Consider the following 27754-nt stretch of genomic DNA (forward strand, 5'->3'; position numbering starts at 1 on the left):
GGGCCGGGAGCTGCGGGCACAGCCCGGGGGGGTGATTCCCAGCGCTCCCACGGGGTCGCCGGTCCCGCACCGCTTTGCTGGGGCCCCGCACGGAGCTGCAGGTGCGGGCAGTGCCCCCCAGCCCCCACCGCTCGCATGGCAGCGCTAACGCAGGTGCGTGCTGATTGGGGGGGGTATAAAAAAAAAAGTAGTATTTAGAGTTATTAAGACAGCTGTGCTTTAAGAGCTCGTCATTCTCGTGCTTTCCAGCTCCGGAGCACTCGGCACATCTGAATTCCCATGACGCAGATGCGTAGGGTGGGAGCTATCCCCGTTGTAGCGGTGGAGGCGGGACAGCCGGAGGGCTCGGATGTTGGATTTCAGTTCTTTTATGGCGGTTATTCCCGCTCGAACCACCGCGCGTACTTTAACGCAGACAAAGGACGAGCGGTGCGGGACGCGGGCACAGCGGGGCGCGGAGCGCGAAGGCCCCGCCCCCATCGAGGCCCCGCCCCCTGCCGGGAGCCGCCCTCGAGGCCCCGCCCCGTCGAGGCCCCGCCCACCGCCAGACTCCGCCCCTCTCCGCCCGGCAAGATGGCGGCGCCCTTAGCGCGGCAGCTGGAGGAGCTGCTCAACCCCCGGCCCGAGCTGCGCGACCCCGAGGACGACGCGGAGGAAGGTGAGAGCGGGAGGGAGGAGAGTTCCGTGCCCGTGGCGGGTGGGGGCGGGCCTGGGTCGGCCGGGCGCTGCCGGCCGCTGCCGGGCCGGGGCTGCACGTGGCGTGCGTGGAGCCTCAGCCGCCGCCGTGGGGTGTGGGGGGGCTCGGGCCGGAGTGCGGCCCCGCCGCGAGGGTGGGAGCTCCGGGCGGGCGCACAGCGCGGGGCTCGGCCCGTAGCCACGCAGCGCTCCGCGAGCTCGGGGCCCGGCCTTGGCTCCGTGCGGACACCGCCGCAGGCCGGGAGCGGATCCCGCTGGAAACTTCCAGAAGAGCGTCCCGAGAAGCGCCCCATGGAACGCTACAGCTGCCGGGCGGGCCCTGCTGAGCACCTGGGGCCTCGCGTGGCACGGGGCAGCGCCCGAGGCCTCCGTGCACGTGTGCGGCGCTGGCTGGTGGCAGGGGCAGCGCTGCGGTACCGCGGGGACATCGCCCCGTGCTTCGTAGTTGTGGTTGAGTTTCAGACTCGAGAACAGCGGTGCAGGCTGATCCCCGCAGGGCGGTCTGTGAGGGTGGCACCGTGTCCACCGTTGCCGAGCACCTCTCCGCTCCCCTGTGCGTGCGGTGACCGTGTTTGGGCCTGAGCTCTGCTCCTTGATTAGGAACACGAGGATTTTTGTCCTCCTCCCGAGCCCCGAGTAGGCGCTGCGAGGGAGGCATTAAAGTTTGCTAACAGACGTTAATAGAGCACTTAGAGGTGTTCAGCCGCTTGGGTCGCCTGCTTGGCTGAACGAAGCTGACCCTGTAATTTTGCATACAGCATGTCTTGCACATGAGTAAAAGTAAGAGGAGAATGCGGTGCGTTGAGTTCTTTTTGCTGGACCGCTCCATTTTTGTGTCCCAGGGAAGATGGGTACGAAAAAGAGTAATAGCTACAGTGCAGTTATTTTCTCTGCTTAGCTATCCTGAAATGTTCATGCATTTATGTGACTCACATACATAGGAAGAGGCCAAAGCGTGTCTGCATCCCAGTTTTCCTCTTTCTCTCAGTAAACGTGGAGTGAGTGAAGGCATTCAGCGCTGCTGAGTCCTCCAGCCAGGGGCCCACGTGTCTCATGAGTCACCCCATGAAGTTCAGGGCTCTGTGGAAGGGTTTGAATGTGCTTCGCCTGTCCAGTGCTTGCTGTGGGCTCTCTAAAAGGAAGAAGAGGCAGGGAAGAAGGTGTGAATGTAGGCAGTGCTCGTTCAAAATCAAGCATTGCCATCCAGCTCACCTTTGCAGCATTTTGTTTGTAGAGCAGGAGGAGTTTTCTGCAGCTACTTGGAGCCTGAAATTCAGTTCGGTTTAGTTATCCTTCCTCCATTTTTATTTTTTTCCCTACAGCCACAGTTGCTAAAGTGATTGACAGGTTTGAGGATGAAAATGCAGATGACGTTTTACCTGTTGGTAATATACGGAGGAAAGCTTCGGCCTCCCTCTTAGAAGCTGATAAAAGGTACAGTGGAAAAGCGACATCTCGCAAAGCCCTGCAAGAAGAACTCTGGGGAGATGCTCTGTCTGAAGAAGGATCTGGTAAGAAATCTTATTTCTTTCCCTTTTAATTGGACTACTTATAATTTTCGGATGCTAGATTGAATTAGGGCCTTCTCCACTGAGATGAGGAACTTCAAATCCTTGTTACACATTTATAAACAGGTACAAATAAGCTGGACTCCTTTTTGAAGTGCCCTCCTGAAAATGAGGTCATGTTTTTTGATGCGAGGGAAAAGGAAATCCCAAGTAGAGGTCTGTGTCCTGGGAGTGAGGAGGGACTGTGGATACCTGTGAGGGGAGGCTCAGTGAAGCCTGGCTCCATGTTGTGTGGAGGGAAAGAAATGGTTGCCATTTTAAGGGCAATATATCTTGGTGACTGCAAGTGTGTCTCGTTTTAAAGATACATAAAGCAAATCGTGACCAGCTTGTTTGATTACTGTGTCACTAGTTATTGTTACAGAAGATAAGAGCTAAGATTTTCTCCTCCATGTAGCCTCACTTTTTTTTCCATTAACTGGTCAAAACAAAGAATAAAGCAGAGTTTGGAGCTCAGATTAGTAGCCATTGTTGATGCATGCTGCAGAGTGACATCTTTCTGGGAAGTAACTTTTTTTTTCTTTTTGAATTAATAGCTGAAGAAGCCTTAGATGAGTGGTATAGTGGCAGTGAAGATTCAGAAGATGATGGCAGCTTGGGCAGTAAAACAGAGGAGCAGCCCAGCAGTGCTGTCAGTGACCAGGAGGATAACCTGGAAGATGATGAAGAGAGAGTTTCCTCTGCCAAAGCACCAAAGTTCAGTTTCCAGAATATCACGGACTTTGAGAAATTTGCAGAGGGGATGGATGATGTTGGGAGCAGTGATGGAGAAGGTGAAGATGATGGCAGCATGGAAGAAGGAAGTGATGATGAGAAATATGAGGGGGAAAACCATGACCACATAAAAGACACCAAAGACAACGAGGATGATGGGGGAGTGATGACATTCTCTAAAGGACAAGCAAATGATGAAGTGGAAAAAGGAAAAGCAGTGAAGAATCAGCTAGGTTAGTGCTTGTTCGCTGTGTATTTTGACAAGATTCACCTTGCTGACACTATAGACGCTGCCCCTGACAGGAGCCACCGCAGTTTGTTAACTTGCTGTTGGTGCAGTGCGTGTGCAAGCTGCAGCAGCCCATGTCATTTGCAGATGTTGCACTGAATGTGCTGTGCATGCTGGTGTCACCACTCCTACAAAATCTAATGTTACAAAGTGTATTCATATGCTGGCTTAATTGAACTGAATACATTTGTAGTTTGGGTGGGAATGAGGACATTACACTGTTAGTTCTGTACTGTCTGCTGTTTTTCTTCAAATGCTGAAGTTTCTTCCAATTTATTCAATCAAATTACCAGCATCCATTTACACATTATTCTTCTAACCAGTGATGCAAATAAGATTTTTCTGTGATTCTCAGGGTTGCAGTCAGGATCACAGATAGGATGGGGCAGGAGCAGGTGCTTTGGCTTGTTAAATTACTTTTTCTTTTTTTTTTTCCCTCTCTCTCTTATGAAGCACTGTGGGATCAGATCTTGGAAGGCAGAATCAAGATGCAGAAGGCTCTTGTAATAGTCAACCGGCTTCCTCAGCCAGATACTTTCCCCATCTTCAGAAAGGAAGGTGGACAGGAATTCGACAATGCTGTGGAGAGCTGTAAGAATTCTTCCAACTTTTCTCTTTGGGTAGAGTCTGCTTTAGCCAATGTTTTACCTGTGTGAGAAAGTTAATGAGAAAGTGAGGGCTTTGAGTTGCATATGTTTGTAGTATTAGCTATAATCATTAATTACGTACTGTGCGAGTATAAAGTATTTCCTACCCCAGACAAAGAAAATGTCTCCCATCACCCATGTCTGTGTATATCTAGTTGATGTTGGTGAGCCTCAGCTTTGGTCCTGCTGCTGATTCTACTTTGTGTGGGTATTGAAGTTTGCTTGTCACTTTTGTAATAGCTCTTAGGAATAACTGGCTTGGTTATCACTGCTTGGTGTGGAGCTGGAAAGCTTCTTTGTCCTGAGACCCTGTGTAGGTATTGGTTCTGTGCTGGGTCCATGGTTGCGGTGATTTGCCCTAACCAGGAGTAATGCAGCACAGAGGAGAGGGCCTGTGCTGTCAAAGCAACAGGAAATACCTTTTCAGTTTGGAGCTGCTTCAGATATTTGGTTTTTAGGATCACTATTAATGATACTGATCTGATGAGACTCAGATTCTCCAATATAGCAAATAAAATCTGCATGCTCCAGCTGATAAACACAAAGTGCTCAACTTCAGTGCATTGTGGGTCTGTTTAATTTATTAAAGCTCCTGTTTGTATGTGTGGTACTGATACCTGTGTGTTTGAGGAACTTTGACCTAGGCTGACACAAGTTATCTTAAAACTACATTAGGAACTTTTGCCATGATCCAGCCTGACTGTCCTTGCCCCTATGCCAGGATTTGACTATCATCTTACAGCTCACACCTGACCTGAATGCTGTAGCTAATCAGCTTATTTGGAGTTATAGCAGGTGTGACTCTTTGTTTTAAAGTTAGCTCAGCTGCTTTAAATGAAGTGATTAAGGAAAGGAAGGCGAACTCCCAGCAATACTAAGCTGACCTTTCAGTGAAACGCATGTTATTAATGTGTTTAATGAGATGCATTACAAACTGCACTGAGCACCATGTTTCATTACAGGTCTAAAATGCAATATCATTAAAGACCTTTAGCAGAAACAATGGTTGACATTTTGATATTTCCCATAAGCAAAATACATCCAAGAACATGCAGTGTAATACTGTGCACAGTACGGCAGAGAGGTTAATCTGCCAGTTGTCCAGTACATTAAAGGAAAATCTGCTGTTAATAGCTGTGCTGTGATTCCTTGCCCACCCCATTTTTTGTAATCCAGACAGGAAAGGTGCAGCAGTTTGCTCTGCTGTTCCCAATCACCTGTGTTCAGGTTGTGTATTGAGTGTGGGGAGACAGCAGAATCCAGCTGGGTTGACCTGGGTGACGTTAGCAGGGGAAATGCCCAGGCTGATGGGTGGGGAGTAAGGAGCTTAGGAACATTCTGATGCTGCTGTGCTCCTTTAGTGTTTGCTGGCATTCTCTAAGGGACCGAATTTACATTTCCTTTTTATTTTTGTAGTTTTAAATACGCTCTGTAATTGTACAGTAAAGTAGGTTACAGCCATTGTTGGTGATGAACTGCACTGCTGTCCAAGCAGACATCTTTCTCTGCTCTGCAGAGATGCTCTTTCCAGCAGTTGGGAAGTTCCAAGCGTGAAACATAAGGCCCAAATTTGTGTACACGGGTCTTAGGAGAGACTGGGAGTGCAGCAGGTGACAGTGACCCGTTTCTCTCCTGTGTGGCAGTGTTGGTACCCGTGAGAGGGATTTGGGACTTCCCAGCACGGATCTGAGCTGTGGCATGGTTTCCATTAGGAAGCTCCTGCCTGGGTAACAGGGCTGTGAAGCCTTAGTTTCAGAAAGTGAAATTAAGTCCATTCTGAAAAAAAATATATAATGTAATATGTTTAAAACCCGTCTTGAACTGGTGGACCTTGATTTATGAGGGCAGCCTCACTTTTTATCAGTCAGCTTCCAGGAGGAGCCCTGATCGAGGGGTTTGGGTTCTATACAAATAAGCTTGTAGAAATTCAATTCTAAACAGTGAGGTGCTGGGCTGTGTCTGTTTCTGCACTCCTGCTTCTCCTCCCAGTTGTGTTACCAGCTCGTGGGCAGGAGCCTGTTCTCCAGACAGGAAAAAAAAGAAAGAATTGGGCACAAGAAGGTTTAAAGATGAATCATTTTATCATGGGTTTAAGGCAAGGCTTTGTGAATGCTGGATGTTGAGCTTGTTCCATTGCGCGTAGCGTGCTTGAGACTTGGATGGGATTTAAGATAATCATGACATTGACACTGTTTTGGAATGGATGATCCTCTCCTTTCAGGGAAGCCTCAGCAATTCCATCCAAATCCACAAAATAAATCTGGCATGCTTTCATGATCTTCACTGAGTAAGAGGAAATGATCTGGTGTGTGAGGCTGCACGAAGCAGGTGGTGCCTGAAGTCCCGGCTCTGAGTTAGAAGTGCTGCAGGCTCTCGGCACCCGGGTCCCTCACGCCTCTTTCAGAGCTTCCCCAGCAAGCTTTTGGTGTTACCCAAAGTCCTTCCCTTGCTTGTGAAGGTTCTGCTCTCTGCTTTGTAGGAACGATGAGTTTGCTGAGGTGGGAGACAGCCCTCCTCTATTTGCCTTGCTGGTGTGTCCCACTTGTAACAGCTCTGTGAAGCCAGTGGCAGCAGCGAGGCTCCCCAGGGGACTGAACTGATGGTGTTAGGGAGCAGGCAGCAGTGATCTATGTGCTTTTGCAGTTTTACAGTCAAATCTGAGCAAAAATGGTAAGGTCACGCACGTTTCCCAAGTTCTGAGGTTGCATCTTAGGAAGAACTCAAGTGTTTATTTTTTAATCTTTTATGAAAAAAATAAAATAAAAAAATGATGCGATGTACCTCAGACAATCTTGGATTCCTGAGATCTCAGGTTCTGGTGGATGATTTACTGCAAAATTGCTTATAAATTGAAGTAGAAAATGTTTTGCAGACCTGGCAGCTTTCAGGCTTCACACCCATTTGTCACCCAGCATTTCCCTTTGTGTATAGAACAAGAATTAATTAGGCTGCACTGCAGGAAAAGTTTATGGCCATAATTTATATAGGATGAATTTCCGTTTAAAGAGACAGCATTGCTTTGTTTGCACTGTGTTACTTTTATTTTCCTCATCTTTAATTATATCCCAGGATTTTTTTTTTCCCCAATGCTCCTTTTTACCTACGAATTAGAGACCGTGGTCATGGAGCTCGTGTTTCTTCCTGCTTTGCATCCATGGGGGAAGTCAGAGAGGTCTCCTCATACCAAAACCACGGCGGCTGCGCTCTGAAGGCGCTGCACGTTCTTAATGCACTGCGCACGTGAGCTCCCGCAGCTCGTGTTTGTGAGGTGCTGCTGCCCGGGGCGGTCTGTTTCTCCAAGATACGTTTGTATTCTCTCGCACCGTATCTCCTAGCCCGGTCCAGGGCTTGAGATGTTGCCTCTGTTTGGGGTCTTGCGCGTTCAATTAATGTTTTTCATAATCAATGCAAGTCAGAATTTGCAATCTGCTCCTGATTTGCACATTAAAGAGACCCATTAATTAAAAATTCCAATCCCTGGCATGTTCCCGCAGGATCCTTGCATTATTTACATAGAAAAAGAGTGCAAGGTGCAAGTTTCTGTGCTGTGTCTCTGCACAGATTGCATGCTTGCCATTCATGTTTCTGTGTATGCTTTCAGGGAGGAGGAAGGTTGGAAGGAGATCTTGTGAAAATGGCACAAAAATTACCTCAAGGGCAGGACGGAGTCAGGGCGGAGGTGGAAGCCATGCTAGTGAAGCCATATCCAGTGTCAGGAATTAAACAGTGCTGAGGTTTGGGGCTCTCATTCAGTAACAAAAAGCCATGGCTAGCTGTAGGCAAGGATCTCTTGCTCTCACAGAGGCCGGGAGCTGTTCAGCACAGCCTGGGGAGCTGGGGTTCCTCTCAGGGCCACGCAGCTCTGTTCTAGCTGCTGTAACTCCTTTCTCTTTACAGCCCTGGTTCAAAATACCTGGGGATGTGTCAGCGACTGGTAGCTGGACAGTGATGCTTTGATTCACCAATAGGAATGGGAGTAATGTGTTATTTTCAGTTTTTAGTTGGAGAGACAGCAAGTAAGAATGTAGAGAAACTCATGTGGCTCTCTTGCAGAAGGCAAGATGCTGATGCACATTGGAAGACTTTAAGATGATAAGTAGTTGGGTATTTTTCACATGTGTGTCCTTTCACTTTCCTACAGCTGGACAGGTCCCTGAAATAGAAACTGCCAGCTGAATGTTTTCATTATTTTTTTGATTTTTGGCTCTGTCTGTGAGCGGGTGTGAAGGGAAATACCGGACCGTGGGTTTCCTCAGTGTGAGCTCGGGGTGAGTCCTGAAGAAATGGGAGGGACGCAGCTGTGGTGAAAAGCAGGCAGGGTCTGCGAGAGCAGGTTGGCTCACAAGAGGAGCAGCAGTGGTGACAGCAGATCTTAGCTGTTACTTACACTTTGCAGGGCTGTGGAGAAGTTGTGCGAAGGTTGGCGATCAATAAGAAAATAAACCTGAATGAAGTGAATTGGATTTAAAAATATTAAAGAAAAAATCAAATGAAATGCTCCCTGTGCTTGCAAGGCCATTATCCCCAAAGCTGTCTGGGTTATTAATGTGTTAATGGAGCAGCAGCTCCTCCTGGCAGCAGCCTGAGCTGCTCAGCACAGCCTGCGCTGCCGCTAATAGTTACGGCACTGCATCCAGCTTTAAAATTCCACTGAAACTTGTGAATCTCTTCCCAACTCACAGTGGTAGTTGACCTTTAATTTGTTTTGTATGTAGTCAACTTTATCTTCTTTTCCTTGCATGGCTCTGGTGCTCCTTGTGTTCAGGGACGGTGCGTAAGCCAGAGAGGAACCTTGTTTCCTCAGACGTCGAGCGCTGGTGTGGTATCCCCTTCAGTATCTCTCCAAAAGACCAGTGAGGCATGTTCACACAGAGATGAGCATTGAAGGGTTCTGCAGGTAGCTGCTGGATGGTAGGCAGTGCTGCAGAGCAGGACCTGGTTCACTCTGCACGTAACACATACCCAACCACAGGACCGTGGAACAGTGTGTTTTGCTTCATGGGGAGGTTAAAGGTGAGGGCACCGATCCTTTCTTGTGCCCTGCAAGGAGCCCTTCCTGCAGCCAGCGTGGCACTGGGGATATGTGTTTCTTTGTGACCTCTCTAGGGAGGCAGTTAAACCATGGAATAGGACTTGGAAGTTGCTGCCTGAATGCCAGTTCCCAGCCCTGCTTTCTTTGCCCACACTGCTTTTGGGCTGCATGCTTTTGGAGCAAGCACACCTTTCAGTTCATCTGATGTGTGTTTTGAATTGAGTGCTAGGAATAAACTTTGTTCAAAAGAAAGACATGGAAAGGTGGAACAAGGGGAATGAGTGCGAGCCGTATGTAACGTCTGCAGGAAGCAACTCCCTAGTCGTAATCTTACTGGAGCCAGTTTCTTCAAGTCAGTTGCTGGATAACCTACATTACATGTTGATTAGTTATTCCCTGAAGGTGTTATATGTCTCAGGTGCAGCAAGCCAATGGTTGCTATTTAATTATACTTTATTGAAAAGTAGAGCTTGAAGGTGCACTAACAAAACTTGGTGGTGCTTGCCTGGAACTGCACAGGGCTATTTGGGGACTTCTGGGAAAAGGAGATGTTGACTTTTTGTCAGCCCAAACACTTCACCTCTCTTAGAAATGTCTCAATTTCTGGGGTGGAATTAGGTTACGTCTGTATTGGGTGCAAAGGGCTGTGATGGCCCTGGAGCTCCATGGACCTTTATAGTTATGGCCTGCGTTGGACTCCTGGCACATGGGGTTGGTTCGCTGCTCCAGTGACGGTTATCTGCCTTGTGACTGATGGAGAAGGCCTCTAAAAGAAGAGGCTGAGAATCCCACTTGCATTCAAGACAGAAGGAAAGATTCAGTTTGCTTTGTTTAGCTTATCTGTATGTTCGCAATGATTCTCTATCTTTAAACATGTATGTATTTTATTCAGCATCCATGTAAGTCATGTCCAAGAAGCTGATTAAGCACTGGCTAACTTGAATAATCATAGAATCACAGAATGGTTGGGTTGGAAGGGACCTTAAAAGATCATCTAGTTTCAATTCCCCTGCCATGGGAAGGGTTGCCAATCACAAAATCAGGTAAGTCTAAATTAGAATAAGATGAAGTGTGCTCTAGAGACTGGAGAATCCGTCCCCCTTCCTGGAGGAGAGAACGTGTTTGTCAGAAGGTCCTCCTTGCTGTGCAGTGCAATGGGTCCTCCCTGCCTCGCTCCCCGGCTGCTGCTTGTCACTTTGCACACCTGGTTAGGGAAAAGATGCCTTATGAAATGTGCTTTATCAACTTAAGCTTGGGATTTCTCAGAGAAGCCTGCAGGAATCAGCTGCCAATAATTCTAGTCAGAATTTTGTTATCATCTCAATGCATGGATCACTTTTAAAACTGAGATGTAGCCCAAGTGTACATCCAGAGCGGATAATGCTGCGATATGGAGCAAGGTGGGTGTCACAGGGCTGCGGGGGGAGGGATTGAGGCACAGGCAGATTACGTGGTTTCCAGTTACAGGATTAATTGGTGCTAGGTGAGATCATGGACTTAAATATATTCTTGCTTTGAAGATTTTACTGGGAGCCTGCACAAATGTGTGACAGCAGCACTGAGTTTCAAGCCTGAGTGTAAATTATCATGATCAGATCTAGCCCACTTAACACTGGTAGTTCATTTTAATTGAATTGTATTAGTCTAGACACTTTATGAATACAAAAGCATCAGGCTTGTCGATTCATGCAGTAGCGAGTTTGATTTTTAAATGGATGTGGATGCAGGTGTCCCCAGATTTCACCTTTTCTCTCTGATCCAATGAAGAATTTGTTCAACTCTGTGTGGGACTGAGCCGAAGCCTGGTGATGTTAACGAAGACTTTACTCTCAGCTAAAATAAAGGAATGAATTATGCCATCCTTGGTTCATCGTGTTGTGATGGTCCCAGGCCTTGGAGAGCTTTTGCTAAGAATTAGGATCCCTAAGGATGGGCAGCCGTTCTGCGTATGTGGTAGCAAGAAAGACAGAAGTGGTATGAACTGCAAAGCTTAGAGAAAGCTACGGGTATCAGCTCCAGAGCTCCACTTTGTCTGTGTGCTTATTTGGTTGGGTAGTGGGGCTGTGAGGCTTTGTGTGTGTTCATCGCAGTGCAGGGTTTGGGCTGTGTGAGGCACCAGGAATGTACTTTGTGGCCTGTGGTTACTGTCTGTGGATCGTGCAGCAATTCTGCATGGGAGGTAGTGGAGATATTTAGGAGATATTTATTTGATGTGGAGTAGGGGCCTTTTCTCAGAGCAAAAACCGCTTGCCCTTCCTTGCAGATTGTCAAGGCTGTTAGCCTGTGGTATTTAGTCTTCTGGAGCAGAATTTGTGCACGCTTCTCCTGTACAGATGTGCTAAAATTGAAATGCTCCCACTTGACAGGTTATCTCCATAGCTATATGTGTTGGACACTGTTCATGTTTGAGGTTTCTTTTAAAGCTGTCTTAAATTCTAGTGCAAAAAAAAAGGGAAGACGTAGTTGTTGACCTGATGCGCCCAAGCTCCAGACCATGGGATTGCACCACGCTTCAGGAACATCAAATGGGTTTGCCTATGCTTGAGTTTCTCAAGATAATTAATAGCTAATTAACTGGGGTTTAACTAAATACTTGAGCATGTTAGTGTGCGTACCACACAAACAAGATGTGGGGAAACAAAGGCTTGCAAAGCATCCAGAGAGCATGTGCAAATGTCAGCTAACTCGAATTAATTGGCAATTGGTTACCTTGAGATGGAAACTCACTGCTTGTCATGATAAATGTAATTAATGGCCCGGTATTATATGGGGAGGTCAGTCTTGATGGGCTACTGCTCCCTTCTGGCCTTAATATCGAGATAACTATGAAATTTCACATTTCTTCCTCCTTTCTCATTTCTGCCTGTGTACTTGGGGAATCCTGCGTGGCACAGACTGGAACTCACAGTGTCAGCTTCTTTACATTTACAGTAATGTAAAACATCAGTTTTTATAAATCTCATTTTTATGAGCCCCTTCCCTCCCTGCTTGGGGCTGATATCAAAAGATGACGGTCGAGGCGAATCAGCAGAGCATGAACTTCATGGAAGTGTTTCTCTTTCTCTCCTTTCTCAGCTTTCCCCCTCCCCCAGTCCCCACTAATAACATCCTCGGATACCAAACCTTTATTCCATTGCTGCATCTAGTTATTTGCTTTACTTTTAGCAAGCTCATCTATGTCTGATCCTGTTGTTCTTACTGTCAATGCAGTAATATTCGAGTGAAAGGGATAAATTGAGTCCATTCTGTAACTTTGGGAGTATGTGAAAGCAGTTTGTAATATTGGCTCCTTTGTGCTGAAGGAATAAAATTTTCCCCTCTGCAGAGACTTCTGCATCATTTGCATTCCAATGGAACCAGCAAATTGGGCCTCTGCTGTGGAGCGGATCTTTTCATCGCCATCAGCAGAAAAGTAGGCCTCTTTCCTACCGTCCTTTATAAAAACCCAGGAACTCGGTGTTTTGGGAAGCGTGAAGGGAATGTTACTCCAATTATTTCCTAAAACAACCAGGGCAGACTTACAAGTGCTTTGTGCTCACTGAAGTCGCTGAGAAACGCGTGCTCAAACCACCACCTTTGGGAAAAATGAGACAGGCCTGTGCTGCCCGAGGGCCTGGTGCCCTCCTGGGCTGCCCTGGTCCTCCTGTCTCTCCAGCTCGCTGCTAGCTTGGTGTTTCCATAGAACCTCCGTGCAGGGGGAGCCAGGCAGGAGGGGCTGTGTGATCTGCTGTACTGGGGGGCTCTGCTGCCCCGTGTTGATCTGCTGCAGTGGCAGCAGCAGAAGGGTGGTTGTCCCGAGCTCAGTGTTAGGGATGCCATACCTGGAGGAGTCCCTCCGCCCTTTCCAGGCTGCTAACATCACTCTGCTGCAGGGAATGTAGAGCGAGCTCCTGAAGTAACACTGACAGACTTCAGAATTACGATACGGTGGAGCTCCGGCGTAATTCTTTGTTGAAGAAGTTAGAGGCCTAAAATGTTAAGGCTTATTGTTATTCTGAGTTGATAATCTCTGCCTTGCTTTAATAATTTTTCCTCATGCCTGGATAGCCTGCGAGTTGCACAATAATCACTCACACAGCTTTGTAATCAATGCCCAAAGTAATAGGATTCCGCTGGCCAACGGCAATTAATAAATTTGTGTCTTTTTTAAAACACTAGCAAGTCGGGCCTGAAATACGACTGACTGGCTTTCCTCATTTGCATATTTATTGCAGTGGAAAAATTCTTGCCGAATGATTGATGTTGAGCCTGCCTCTTGAATTCCAAACAGCACATTATTATGAAATGAAAAATGCCGGCCATACAGTTGATTAAAGTTGAAGACAGTGGAATCGGTGTTTTTTAAGATTGTGGGAGAATTAAAGGCATATTTTAATAGATGTTGACAAGAAGTGAACTAACAAAAGCAAAGCAAAGGATTTGCTTGAAAAGATTTAATCAAACGTGTTTCTTGGGGGATTAATTGCTGGGGATGACTAGTGCAAGTGGCTGGCTGGTGGATTTGAATGAGAAGTATTGTTCTGGGGCCGGCGTATTGAGTGCCATTGTGACCTGTAGTTTAACTCCTGTCCCACTGCCGCTTGAAAGCAGAGAAAATTTCCCCTCTTCATCTGAATGTTGGGATAAATACGTGCACCTGATGACAATACTTTTCATTATGCACAGCTGCTATGACAGAACGTGTTGGAGTCCTTCTTTCTGTTGGCACGATGTGGCTCGCGCTGTGTGTGGTGGGGACACGGTGGCTTCCCATGGTGGGACAGAACCCCCCGTCCTTGGCAGCTCGGCCTTGGGAGAGGGAGGATGGTGCTGCCCAGTTTGCTGTGCAGCATGAGGGGTGTCCAGCAGTCTGTTTTACCCATGAGCTTCCAAGTGCTTTTTGTTCCCAGCAGCCTCTCTCAGCACTTCTTCTGTATGTAATGGATTGAAATCCTGGAATTTCGCCCCAATTTTTAGGATTCCATCCCTGACCGCCATCGCTGCACATCTGTGGCTGTAGCCCTGCGCCGGATGGAGGCAGCGCAGCCGGGTGGGGAGGAGCCTGCCTGGTGGAGCTGCTCTGGGAGCCTCTCTGGTTGGCTCTCTGTGAGTACCTTTGAAAATGTGGCCTCGAGGCACCCGCTTTTTCCATCGACTTGAAGTGTCTCTGCGTGCAGCCGCTCCCTGCTGCTCCATGCCAGCTGCTGCTCTCCGCAGCTGCTTGGGAAGATGAAATGAGACCCCATTTTTAGAGGTCATGACAAAGAGCATGGGTATTTGTCTGCATGTGAAGCTGCCTTTCTGTAGAAGTGCTGAATTTACAGTGATGGGAGCCCCCGGGGCAGGCAGGCAGGTGTGCTGTGGGCTGGTACCTGCAGCCAGGAGCTGGCCCTGCGAGGAGGGACGTGGCAGCAGAGCTGGTTTGTAGCCACTGGCATTGACAAAACTGATTTTTGTGGTTTGAGAGCGGCAGGACAGATTCCATCTCTGGTGGGTCTCCTGACACTTTGATACATGGCAGTGCTATCCCTGAATGGAGCTAAATACTCCAGGGCTACTTTCTGGCTGGGTGAAGGGATGTATAAAATGAGAACGTATGAGAGAGTATTAACAGAAAGGCACGCTTTGATTTACTGGTCCTGGCTCACAGCTTTCTTGGTGGATTGATATGCTGTCTGCTGAATCTGGAACAACTCTTTCACTCCTGTACACAAAATGAAGGGGCTCCCATAGACTCTTAAAAGTGACTCTTACAAGTTAACATCTTACGCAGACACTCTGAGTCCCACTGAAGCTCGAAGTCATGCTCAAGCCATGTTTGCTGTATTCTTGCTGCACATGAATCCCACTCAGCATCCATTCTCCTTCCCTACATGATAGTATTAGGAAAGCTTTGATGGAAGCAGGGGTTGCCTTTGTGCTGGGGTTAGTTGGCCACTCCAGGCATGGAGTGTGGGTTGTTTGGAGGAGCTGAGTGGCTCATATTCCATAAAGGGATCTAGCTGCTTTTGTTTTCAAAGAATTGCTGAGATGCTAGTCCTCAAAAAACCCACGGATTGGGTGTACAGAAGTAACTTCTGGAAAGGGGGAGAGTTTTGAGGTTGTTTTCATTGATGGTTTATGGCCAGTGTAAGGACAGATGTTAAGCTGTGCAGAGGTATTGCTGGCTTTGTTCTGTGAATGGAGCAGGAGGTAGAAGCCGTGGTTATCACATATTAAGACTGCTGGTTGGCTTTCTTAATGTACTGGTGTGCTTGGAAAGCTCCGTATTTGTGGCTTTTCTGTTTAATTGTCTGTTTCAGATGATGAGCAGCATTAAAAATACAGATATATGCTGGGAGGATTGGAAAGCAAGAGGGTTAGTGCCTGGCTTCCCTTCAGAGCAACGCAGCGTGCATCTGTGGAGTGGTTTTGCTTTACGCAGCCTTCGTTCACAAGCGACTTCAGTCTTCTCCCCAGTGCAGGCAGTGTAAAAGCAGATGAGGGCGTTCGAGGGAAGAGAAGGCAAGGAGACTGGGAAGGAAACAGTCCCTCAGGAACTGCGTGTGAAACGGGTAGGGCTGGGCTGGGTGGGGAGAAGGCAGGCGAGGGTGACACTCAGCTTCTGAAGTTGAGTTTACAGCACACTTAAGCACCCAGCATTAACAATGAGAATGCCATCCAGTAATGCTATTAAATACACACGAATTGAAAGCAGGAAATTACCCAGCTGTAAGAGGCTCACGACGAAGCCGCTGTCTGCAGTAATTAGCCCTCCCACCTGGTTAGATGTGCGGTCATTGTCTTCCCTGCCCTCTCCATCCCCTTCGCTCCAAATAAAATTGCTTCCCATCCCCACTTCTGCCGGGGTCCGTATCTCATAGCCTGGGGGAGCTTGAGCCTGTCTTTATTCCTTGCCTGCTTGCCGTGGCCCTGATATACCCCAGAAGAGCTGGAGTGCTACTCCAGTTGTAATTGACAGGATCAAAGCCGCCTGGGGTGCATTAGCACTGCTGCTGGAGGATAGACAGCGGGTAGAAAATAAACAGTTTCGGAAGCTCTGGGGACGTTTAGCTGTGTTGCAGGCAGTGGGAAGGATTTTGCTGTTGTGAGCTGTGCACTCGGGTAGGGTGGGGGCAATTTCCTTTGCAAATGACGCTTTAGCTGCAGACACGTACAACAAATGCATTTTTATGGGCTTTTGTCTGTTTGTCTCTTAGAATTGTTTTGATGCGAACACACAACTGTTTTACAAGTACAGCAAACCTAATCCGTTAATAGGTTTATATAGAAGAGCTGTCAGAATGTATCTGTAAGGAACCCTGGGCTGGGGGAGTCCGACTGCTGATCTGCAACAAAAATCTGAAAGCGTCTTCTCCCTGGCATTCCTGTAACTGAGGTCAGGCCATAATCTTTCTGTAGCTGGTGACAACTAGGCGATATCACAGTGGTAACATAGCAGAGATTGAGAACTCTGCGTGTCGGAGCTGGGTTCTTCTTGTGCTGCCTGTGTCTGGCTGATGAAGATTTGCTGTTTGCTCTGCCCGTGATCTCTACATCCTCTGTTAGCAAAAGAGGAATCAGATGGTGAAAAGTTCCCTCCATTCCGTTATGCTGCCTGCAAAGCAAGCAACAGCCTCAGGAGTTAAGCAGAACATCCCCACTGACTTCACTTCGCTTTGTAAAAGTAAAGGCCATGAGCCTCTGGGGGGTAAATGTAAAGAAATCTGTGAAGTTTGGTGTAGGGTTTTGGATAGAGACGTACTCCGTGGTTTTGCCTTGAAGAGCTGACCCTGTGATTGATGTGCAGCAAGGTACAGAAGCAGTGTTTGTGTACACCCAGACAAACACTTGTTTAGATCAGAGCGTTCTGCGGGGGGGCTTGCTGCTTGCCACAAAAGAGCTATTTTTAAACAACAGATGTGGCAGCGGTGTGCAGTTAACCCTTCCCTGCAGCCAGCTCTGCTGTGTGCCCTTGGAGAACACGAGGTCGTTGGAACAGAGATCATTTTGTCAGCATCTACATAGATACAGAAAAACAGCCAGCTCTTAGAGCCTTCGGATAAGAAACATCAGATCCACCTTCAGGATTAGTGGCCTGCAGTTCTGCTTTTCTGATCAGAGCCCTCTCATTAAACTTGCCAGGTCATTGTTTAAGTTTTCCCCGTAGATCAGATCTTGCTACATTTAATTTTACTTACAGTCTAATTTCTTATACCTCCTGCGTGGTGAGCACAGCAGCATAGAAACCAGCAATAGTCACAGCTCTGCAGGAGTTCGTTTTTTCTACTTGCCCTCCCTCCTTCTGCTCCCTGTAGCACGCACATGATGCACAAAAAAGAAAGGTCAGGGGTCATGCTTAGAGCTGAAACTGGCCTCTATCACAAGACTTAATGTGGAGAGAAGTGAGTTAGTCAGCAGAGAAGGTTGTTGTCAGATGTGTGTGTCATGAAATACTTCTTCACACGTTACTGTGTTTCTTCAGTATCTGAATCCTTCAGGCTCTGCGGCCTGAGTGTTTGTCGATGAAACATTAGATGGGTGTACTCCCAGTGTGCAGCCAGGCAGAAGTTTAGAAAGCAGTCCTCCCTCCCGTCCTCCCTCCCATCCTCCCTTTTTTGGGGAAAATTGTTCTTTATCATTGTGATGTTGTGCAACATTAACAGTTACATCAACTTGAAGTTAAAACTGCGACTCTGACTGGTTAGAGGAAAACATTTAATTGGCCACGTGGTAGCTGTGGCAGCAGTTCAGATTTGAGAAGAGGAACTAGGCACTGCAAAACTAAGTCTTTATCAAAATCAACAATTGGTGGAAAATTGTCACTTGTGTCTCTTGTTCTGCAGGTTGTAAAGCCATAGACACATTGCTGAGAGTACTAGTGGACATTCAGGATGAGCTGCTTTATCAATGCCCAGGCACGAGGCACCTGGTAGATGGGAAACAATCAAAACCTGAGAGGTAAATACGAAAGAAGATCTTTCTGTTGGTCCGCAACTAAATGAGAAAATGCACGGCTTTCCTGACTGCGTTCGTTCTCTGCTTTTCTCTCCATTGCCATTGGATGTGGGTGACAGACATGCTGGGTGAATGGCCGTTCACGCTCCTTCCACCAGTACTGGAAGTCTGTTTTGAAATCAGAAGGGTGACGAAGCTGCAGCTCTTTCCCCATAAATGTTGCCATAGGGTGGAACAACTCCGAGCTGTAGTGGAGGAGCTGCTAAGAATTCACACGTGTTGCCTTAGACAGGTGTAGGGTGTTTAGTTTGTATTTTTTAATTCATTTTTCAGTGATGATGAAATCCCCAGCAGCAGCGATGAAGAGCGAGCGGGTGAAGCTCAGGAGAAGAGGAAGCGCGCTCCCAAACGAAAGCTGAAGGCGGAGGACTTCCCAGAGTTCATAGCCAAGAGGTATGCCGACTTCAGGACGTATCGGAACAGCATCTTGCAGAAATGGCACGAGAAGACAAAGCTGGCATCTGGCAAAATGGGCAAGGTAAGTCTGCGTGTGCTGACGTGCGTATCGGGTAGCAGAGATCTGTGGAACAGCACTTGATTGGAAGGCCTCATATCATGGATATTCCAAGCTAAGCCAAGTTTTGCTTGATGAACAAGTTGTTTGTGTTTCACAACACAATTAGGGGTTTCTGTGCCCCTCGTCCTTCACAATGTGTATGCTTTAATACTATGGGTAATCATGTCCCCCTAAGATCCAGGGTCTCATAGCATCTGTGGGTTAATATTAATTGTTGAGAAGTTCATCTGAACCAGAACAACAAAAGCATTTTATTATTAAGCCAGGCCTCAGGCTGCCTCAGGTTGGGAAGGGAAAGAGAAACAAAAAAAAAATAACAAAAATAGCAAAAATCTCTGCAACAAAACCCAAGCCCCCTCCTCTTGGAATGCTGTCTGCTTATCCACTGACATGGAAAGATAGAGGAACATTGCTGCCTTGAGGAAAAGCTTTCTGCATTATCTGACACTAGTTAATGTTGTCGCAGGGTTTCGGTGCCTTTGAGCGTTCAATCTTGACTCAGATTGATCATATTTTGATGGACAAAGAGAGATTACTACGGCGGACACAGACCAAGCGATCAGTGTATAGAGTGCTGGGAAAGAAGGAGCAGGATTCTCATCCAGTCCCTGAATTTTTGCCTGAAAATTCGGTAAGGGTATTTTGTTTACATGGCTCATGCTGTAGAACCAGTGAGACTCTTTGCGGAACAATTAGCCTTTAGCAGGTAATATTCTTGTTTGGGAGATTGATGAAGAACATATCTGAGTGTTGATTCATGTAATGCAGTGACTAGCAAGAAGATGTAGACACTTGAATTCCAGTTTTATGGTGTGTGTGCTATCTCCTGTGCCAGTTCTCAACAGGAGAAAACTATGCTTGGTCTCTGACCATGCCTGTCCTGTATGATAGGAACTGGTGGTCACTAAATCTGCTGCTTGAGGCAGCAGCTACAAAGCTTTCTTCTGACTCTGGGGTTTAGGATCTTTAACCCAGAAAGTCACAGAAAATCATACTGTGTGTAACCTACAGAGTGTATTGGTAGTATGTCTGATATTAATTTAGTATTTAAGAATGAATAAATATTCAATTCTGATAGATCATGTGGAATTACTGCGCTTACGAGATATATTTTTGCCGTTACATTAAAAATATCTGTAGTATTTTGCCAGACAGACTTTGTGTAGTCCTATTTATTTCCTAGTAAAGGCATCATAAATCTATTTTGGCATTGGCAGCGTTTCTGCCTTGCCTCTAAATGTATTCCTAGTCCTCAAAAGCTTTCTATGATGGGAGCTGTTCTCCATTTGTTCCTATTTTCAAGTGTTTACAAGCTGCTACATGTAAAGCTGTCGGAGCTGGGGATGGAAACACGCATATATGAGCTTTCAGTATTTCCCTTCTGCTTCCAGGAAGTCCTCCCTCAGGCAGATTCCAACAGGCACCTGAAGGACATAGATGAGGAAATATTTGACGATGACGACTTTTATCACCAGGTACGTGACTGTCAGTCTGTGTTGGCATTATGGCTTCACTTATCTTTGAATACTCACCAAGCTAATGCAGTTGACTCTGTGGCCTGAATCTATCTGACCAGTGAAACTGAGTCATGCCTCTTAGCATCTGGAGTCTCTGTAGATTGTTCAGGGTGTTTTCACACTCAGCTTTCCATATAGGACTGTGTGAGCTCAAACTTGTGCTGTGGATATAAACTTACTGCTATTCCTGGTGCTGATGTGTTTGAGAGTCAGGACTCTGGCATTAGGTCTCTGTCTGTGGTTCTCGCTGGTGAACGTTGCTACATAATAGAGAAAAATTACTGAATTATCCAAAGGTGACTTCTTTTGTTGTTGCTGGTAGAGTACAGTTGTGAAAAATGATTCTGGTAGATCCTTAAAAGCACTGAAGTTACTCTCATCTCACCCTAACTCATCTCATCTACTTAAAATGAAAAAGCTGCAGAGCTTCTGTGTAGCACTTCTCCTGGAGTTATGCCAGGTTGGATTTGGGCCAGCTATTCTTTTTATTTGCAGAATTCTTAGAAACGAGGTATGTGTGCTCTGTGCACCGAGGCTGAAGCTTAGGAAAACCTCATGCTTGTAATGTATTTAATAAATGGCAGTGCCAGCTTCATAAAATACTGAAATTGCCATGTGTTGAGGAGTGTGTCCTACCTCAATGCATGAAAAACTGCTTTTGCTCTGATGATCCACTGAGTGTTTTCGCGTCAGGACTAAACAAATATAATTATATCCTTAGAAAGGCAGGCATTTCTAATCTGAATACTTATTAAAATGGCTAGCAAAGTATGCGGGCAGTGGAAGAGACCTGTTACTGTGTAGCTGTGCTGGGTTAAGTGTTTTAGCCAGAAGCATTCAAATATTTCCAAATTTTGGGATTTCATGTGCGGAGCCAGGACTAAAGATGATTGAAAAGATGCACTGAGCCAGGTCTGGTGATGGGAGAGCGCCTGTGGTGTTGGCAGCAGTGGCTGAAGAGACCAAAAGTGTTATGCAGTGAGATGACACTGTCAAAAGATTTGGGGTCCAAGTGGACCAGAAGCCCAACTTTGAGGTCCAAGTGGAGCGTTAAGATACAGAACAAATACTGTAAGTACACTAAAATAGTGGAGTGGCCAAGGAGAAATGTCTGGGACCAACAGTCTTCAGACCTGTGCAGATAAGATACTTACTGACCGTGAAATGTTAAAAATTTTTATAAGAAAAATAGCAATAGATGGATGGTCTGGCTTCATTTCTTATAACTTTAACTTCGATAAATCCTAACTTCAGAATTATGACTAGTCACAGCTTAGCATTTCCCCTCACTGGTTAATTGGGGTGCTGGGGTTAATCTAAATTAAAACTTAAACTAATAGAGGTCATTGAGGGAAGAGAATCACCTGAGTAAAACAAATGGCTCTGCCAGGCACCACTGTGTCTTGGCCATTTCCCAAGAGGGAAGTGGCAGCAAATTGGAGTTGTTTCAGCATTCAGGAGAGGTGAAGGATGGGTGACACTGGTTTAATGTACGGCACCTCCGGAAGCATTCCAGATTGCATTCCTTGCTGTACCAACTGCTGCCTCCCGCGCACGCTAAATAGAAGCGGGACCCGCCGACAACATCTGGCTGCACAGCAAGGAATGGGTGCAACTTCTGAAACCCCATGGACTCTAAATATGGCGCTTAGCCTGGCGGAGGCTTTAATCACTTACTACTCTTTGGCAGCGGGCTCCGACAGCTTATCCTAGCCTCGTACATCACGCACAGACATCTGCTGAGCCGCGAGGCAGCTACACATTCATTTTCCTTTCTTGTTGTTTTTTTTTTTTTTTCCATCTCTCCCTCCCTCCCTTCCACCCTTCTCCTCCCGTCCCCAATATGCTTCTTGGGAGAGATGATCTGTAAAGATTACTGCTTCATTGTGTGCAAGTAATTGTGGGGATGCCAGCCCCTTGACAGACACCGCGCAGCACCTGTTCCGCTGACCTGGTTAATTTCTTCTGTTGAGTGGGATTTGGCAGAGATTGGAGCTGAAGCCAATTCAGTGATAAGGCTAAAGAAAATGGCTGTATGTTTTCTGTCACCTCCCAATTAAATTGGTTTCATAAAGTGCTTTCCTTTATTTGTCAGGGTGGTAAGCTGAAGCTGAACACTGCATTCAGAAAGGGTAGAGTGCATTACAATAGTGTGCTGACAATACATAGAATGTGTTTTCTTTCAAATGGGTCATAACTGTGCGGGGCTTTTGTGTGTGCGCGTATGTGTGCATGCTTGTGTGTATGTACACGTGTAAATATTAGGTAGAAAGGGCTCTGCTTCTTCAGCAGTAATCAGCAGCAACGCCTCTGATGGCTGGAGCTGAGGCTGCTCAGAAACTCTGCCCTCCGTGCATAATACTTAGTGCAAAGCACGTATGTACATTGAAATGGGTCTTTGTTTTTAAATTTAAGGTCCAAACTTTTTTTTAGTATCGCTTTCATTTTTACAAATATCAATTAGTAATAGCTTATTTTGGTTACTACTTGTTATAGAATAGTAAGATATATGAGAGGAAAATATGTGGATAAAGGACATGGGACACCAGTTCCTGTACATCTCAGTGCAAAATTAAGCAATTAAAAGTGAGATCTGATCGATGCACACAAATTAATCGTAGCAGAATGGCTAGCCATACTATTTTATTATAGAACATAATCCCGAGCTCTTTAATGAATCTGTTTCTCCTTTGGAAAACTGTAATTTTCTTGTCCAGACCTCAGTAGCTGATGGAATTCACCATGTGGGGCTGGGGGAACCTTACATTGACTTGGGGTTAAACTCTGTCCTGTTGTTTGTCCCTCTTTGCCTTCTCTCATCTCTTTCTGTTTTTTGACAAGCAGTTACAGGCCTCACTGTGGCGGCCCAGGCTGAGTGCTAACGTGCGGCGGGGCTGAATCATGCAAGAATTGTTTCAAAAAGATCCTGATTAGTGACAGCAGCGAGAGGCCAGACTCCATTTCCTTTTCTTCTAAACTCTCGTTGGTACATGGTTTTAAGGGAAGAAATAGGCTGGATATTTTTAGAAGTCGTATTTACGTAGAATTCATTACTGCCGATGTCGCAAAGTTAAGACTTACCACTCCATCCTGCTGCCTGAGAGCGGCTGGTCTGCCATGCTGCAGTGGGGCTTTTATTATTAGCTTGAATTACTCTGGTAAAGGAGAGAGTGGAAATTGGTTTATTTCCAACAGGAATTAGGGTAGTGTTCATATGCTAAGCATTGCGCCGGTGGCAGCTGCTCTTAGAACAAATGTTCCTCACTGATGGCAGCAGGTATGCCTAGGGAGAGGTAGGAATACTCATAATCCCTTCTTCTCTCTGCTCTCCTGCTCCCTCCTCCCCCTGACTTGGCTGTGTCATACGTCACCACATTTTCTAACAACACGGCTCTTGTCTGTGATCTCCACAACTTGCACAAGGTGCACAGAGCTGGGGGGTGGGACAGGCACAGGGAGCTGCCCTTGGGCCGTGGTTTACTGGGGTTTGCTGGGGTGCTGCACACAGTCTGCATGGCACCGCAGTGCAGTGGCTGAAGGACCTGGTTGTGCCTGGGCTTTGCTCCCAGCAGTGGGAAGGGCTTTGTTCTGCTCCTTGTCTGCACCGCTGTTATTTAGGAAGGAGTTAGTGCAGTAGAAAACTTTGACGTGGGGGCTTGTGACTCAGTTGTTGTTTCCTGTAGAGTGGTGTCTCATGTGCCTGCAGACATTGTCAGAGCTGCAAGCACATCTTGCCTCCTTGTTCCAAGCTTTGCATTTGGAATTCCTTTAATCCGAGTGACTGCAGGTGAGCTCCTGGCTCCCTCGGCACGTGTAGCTTGCTTTGTTCCTCTTCTGGGTTGTACGCACTGTACAACAAGACTCTACATCCTTGCATCCCGGCCAGGAGTGGGCCTGAAGCAGTTCCCGGTCACACGCTGTGTTTTTCTCTCCCAGGTATTTGATAATGCCATAAACAAGTAATTACTAATCTAGTAACTATTAAAAGTCGATAATGGTGAGGAATAGAGAGAAGACTGGCTTTCTGACAAGCTGGTTTGCCTTAATTAAACTGGTGAGTGATTAATATGGACAGCTGATCTTGTGACTTTAATGAGATGCATTTCGAGTTTTGTGTGAATAAGAGATGTCTTGAACCATCCCACAGGTTAATGGCAATACAATACTCTTATCACAGGCACGTATCTTTCAAATGGCTGGGTAGATGGTTAATAACATGTTTTAAAGCTTGATTTGAAACGTCTCTTAATGGCTTATCAGAAAATCCACAAGCCAACGCTGTTTTATCCAAAACAGAACTTCAGCAAAGTTTTTTCTTTTTAAGATGACCATCCAGTGATTTCACCTTGTGGTTTAGGTGTTTACGTTATAAACAGATGACAGGAAGTTAAATATTGAAGTGTTTCGTGGGGATTTAAAAACAAAATGAGCTGTGGTGCTGCTGGAAATCCAAATGCAGTTAAGCTACTGCACGGTGCTGGCTTAGAGGAGAAGGAATGTCTTGTTTCTGCATCCAAGCAGAGTGCAGTGTAAAATGCATGCTTAATAGAAACCACCTTTTCATTATTTATGCTGTTTTGAGTAATTGCACAGTGTATGTATATGAGAAGGAAGGAGGAAAAATGATGTGATTTACCACATCTGTCCGAAGAATAAAGGAGAGAAAAGAAATAGGAGGCATGGAAATGGCGTTGAGAAAAGGCCGCTTTGTCAACTTTCTGCTGGGGAGCGGAGTGGCTTTGCTTATTCACCCCTGAGGAGGACGAGCAGTTGGTGTTTGTGTTCTTATTTCTTTACTTGGACTTGACGCGTTGCCATCGGCCTCTCTGCCCCCCACTGCCCCACACTCCTGGCCCCCCCAGTGCTGAGGCAGCACTGCCGCATGCAAGGCGGACTGGGTGGCTCTGGTGCGCTGTCGCAGAAACGGCCTGCGCCTCGTCTGCCTTTCCTGCAGACTTTACTAACATCAGAGAAAAAGTATTGCTCTCGTTCCAGTTATATTTCTGAGGTTTGTAAACTCAGCTGCGTCCCGTGATGCACTGCAGGTCAGCTTTTGCAAGGTGGGAGTGCAAAGTGGTCTGTGAGGGCGCAGGAAAGTCCCTTGTGTCACAAGGCCTCTTTCAGCTGTACTTTAGCTCTTCATTTGAGCTGTCCTAGGTCTGCACATCAGAAAGGTCAGCAAGTGTAGTATTAGAAACACTATAGATAGTGCATGAAAATGAGACCTAACCTCCACAGCGCAAATTGACCTCTAAAATGAGAAATGAATCTCTATTACCCTTGAACAACACCCTGATGGCATTTCTAAATCCCTCTAATTTTGTACAATGTATCTGCTTCTCTTTAACCAGCAGGGAAAGGAGATCTTGTAAGGTGAATTCTTTAGATAGCACACATCATTGACTCCAGCGTAGGTTTTTCCAAAGGCTTTGGAGTCGGCGGAGGCAGGCGGATGGCTGCTGGCTGCTTCCCAAGCTTCTGCCTTCAGTTGTGTTGTGCGGGAGCGTTGCTTTGCTCTTTGTTAGCAGTTGCAGATTCTCATTCCTCGTGAGTGCTTCAAGCACAGGAGGGAGAATTGGTTCTGTTCTGCTCCCAGCCTGCTGCTACCACTGCCTGTGGGCTTTGGCAGTCCACATGACCTCAGCCTGCTTTCCTTTCCTTGTGCGGCAGGTCATCCCTGGCTTTCTATAGGGAGTCTGATTTGCTTGCTTTTCGTAGGATTTGCGAGTGTTTTTTGATACCTGAATAAAAACTTTCTCTGTGATGTGAAGCTTTGTTGAGTTCAGAAACACACGTGCAGGAACACTCACAGCCAGTTCCTTCCGAAGACAAATCAAACACGCGTAAGCAACTTTCTTCCACTTGCTATTGCCCGTTGTCCTCTTTGCACATGGTTTCTCCTGGCTTGGGGCTGGCAGCTGAGCCGCAGGCTGTGCAGGTGGGCAGCTGTGTTTGTTTGCATGGCAGAGCGAGCTTGGGTTTCTGAAGTTCAGGGAAGATGGGAAGAGGTGAAGGAGGGAAAGCAAGAAAGGATATGTTTCAAATCAAAGCCTTTTGATGCTGAAATTGCCTAACTCAAACTGTCTTCACACATCACGGCTTAATTTTGATAGTGATTTACCTACACTTCCTAGTTAATAATTAGATGTTGGGAGACACCATATATCACTCTTAATGGAATATATGGGGTCTGATGAGAGTTTTCTGTTTTGACTAATAAATTTTAACCTGAATCGCCAAGCTTAATGAAATATTACAGCTTTGGAAGTGTTTTAAGTCTTGTGCTGTGAAAACAGTGTTGCGTTATTCAGTAAATGAGTTTGTCATTCATTCCGTATCCTGAGCCCTTGCTGGCTCTGGAGCATGGGCTGAATGCAAGACTCTGAACTAGAAAGCGGAAAAACTAATCAAATCCTTAAAGACCAAAGGCAGCGAGGCAGGTCTAGACTGACTTTTTCAGCGGTAGCCTCTGGCTACATCCACTTTTATTTTAGTAACCATTGTTAGCATGATTTATAACGTAAGCTTTAAGACGTACGCTATTTAGATATAGCAAGGTGCTTCGCAGCTTTTATTTCCCTTTCCTAGTTTCCCTCTTGCGCCTGCTCTGTTTTAATTCCCCCTTGCCTTTGTCTCCCTTGCCTCACCCCAGCAGTGTCCCCAGCCTGGCAGCTGAGGCTGCGCTGAAAGAACGTTCAGCATCAGCCCCAAGGTCAGCAGAGCGCAGTCTGTCCCACGGAATGACTGATCTGCTGGAGGCCAAGGGAGTGCAGAAGAGGCAGCTGCCTGCAGGGCTTGTCTCCTGGTGGTGCACAGGGCTCTTCCTTGCTGCTGCTGGTGTAGCTGCAGGTCTGTGGGGTCAGTGGGCTGCCAGGAGGAGCAGGTCCTGCTGCAGAGCCTTGCTGCTCAGCTCCGAGGAGTCGCGCTGCCTTCCCTCTGCCCGCACAGCTCAGCACTTTTTCTGTGCGTTGTGCCAAGGAAGCAAGATAAGAGGAGACAGTAAACACATCCTATTGCCAGTACAGGAAGAAACCACTAAAACATAGCTGCACCGTTTCTTGCCACTGTTAAACCCTCCCTCCCACCTTGCTTTTGACAGAATATTGACTAGAAACCGAGATCCCATTTCTGCTTAGCCTTAAGGGCAGCTGTTTACAGAGTGGCAGTGTTACATAGGTTTACTGTGTCGTATGTCTGTGTAACACTGGATTTGGATCTTGTATTTAGCTGCCAGAAGTGACGGTGATGAAGTGGGAGAGATAAACTGATAGATTGTGTGCCAGAAAGATGTTGGGAATCAATCAGATAAACGGGGCAGAGAAATAACTTGCTGTTTTCTAGTGATAATAAACCAGAGACCTCAGTTCCAGGAATTTTTAAATGTAATTGCTGCAGTAATAATCTCCAAAAAATAAGCAAATAGGAAAGAAGTAGTGGCAGGTTTTTAATTGTGCTGGAATTGCTTTTTTTCCTTTTTTTTTTTCTTGTAATGTGATGTATGCCTTGAAGGCAGAGGAGGATGTGGACAGGAATGAAATGTTCCCTGGTGCTTGAGTGTCACTCGTTTAGAAATAATTAAAAAAAAAATCATAAAATGATAACTGCCTCCTTTGATGGCATTTTTTGTGGGGTGCATGCCTTGCACCTTCCTTCCAGTGGTGTATTTTATGTGATCAGGAGCTTCAGGAGTGGGTGAGTTTCCCAGTGCCCAGGGGCAGCTCTGGGCATCAGCTGTGCCGGAGTGGGCAGCACCCTTACCTCTGTGGCTGTTGCTCAGCTGTGAATGACCATCGTGCTC

At 46.6% G+C, this 27754-nt stretch overlaps 1 protein-coding gene across 3 annotated transcripts in view; it reads left to right on the top strand.

Annotated features, from left to right (window-relative positions):
• Positions 507-27754, top strand: part of AATF (apoptosis antagonizing transcription factor) — a 50518-nt gene continuing 23270 nt past the window's right edge. For all 3 annotated transcript variants that reach the window (XR_002444006.1, XR_002444007.1, XM_021415746.1), the window contains exons 1-8: positions 507-658; positions 2019-2207; positions 2801-3211; positions 3721-3858; positions 17751-17865; positions 18196-18400; positions 18906-19070; positions 19831-19914. Coding sequence is in view for 1 of the 3 variants with exons in the window: in XM_021415746.1 (XP_021271421.1) it covers positions 574-658; positions 2019-2207; positions 2801-3211; positions 3721-3858; positions 17751-17865; positions 18196-18400; positions 18906-19070; positions 19831-19914 (1392 nt within the window). In the remaining 2 variants the exon portion in view is untranslated. The remainder of the gene's footprint in view (positions 659-2018; positions 2208-2800; positions 3212-3720; positions 3859-17750; positions 17866-18195; positions 18401-18905; positions 19071-19830; positions 19915-27754) is intronic.

Source organism: Numida meleagris, chromosome 18 (genome assembly GCF_002078875.1).
Source record: "Numida meleagris isolate 19003 breed g44 Domestic line chromosome 18, NumMel1.0, whole genome shotgun sequence".
NCBI lineage: Eukaryota > Metazoa > Chordata > Aves > Galliformes > Numididae > Numida > Numida meleagris.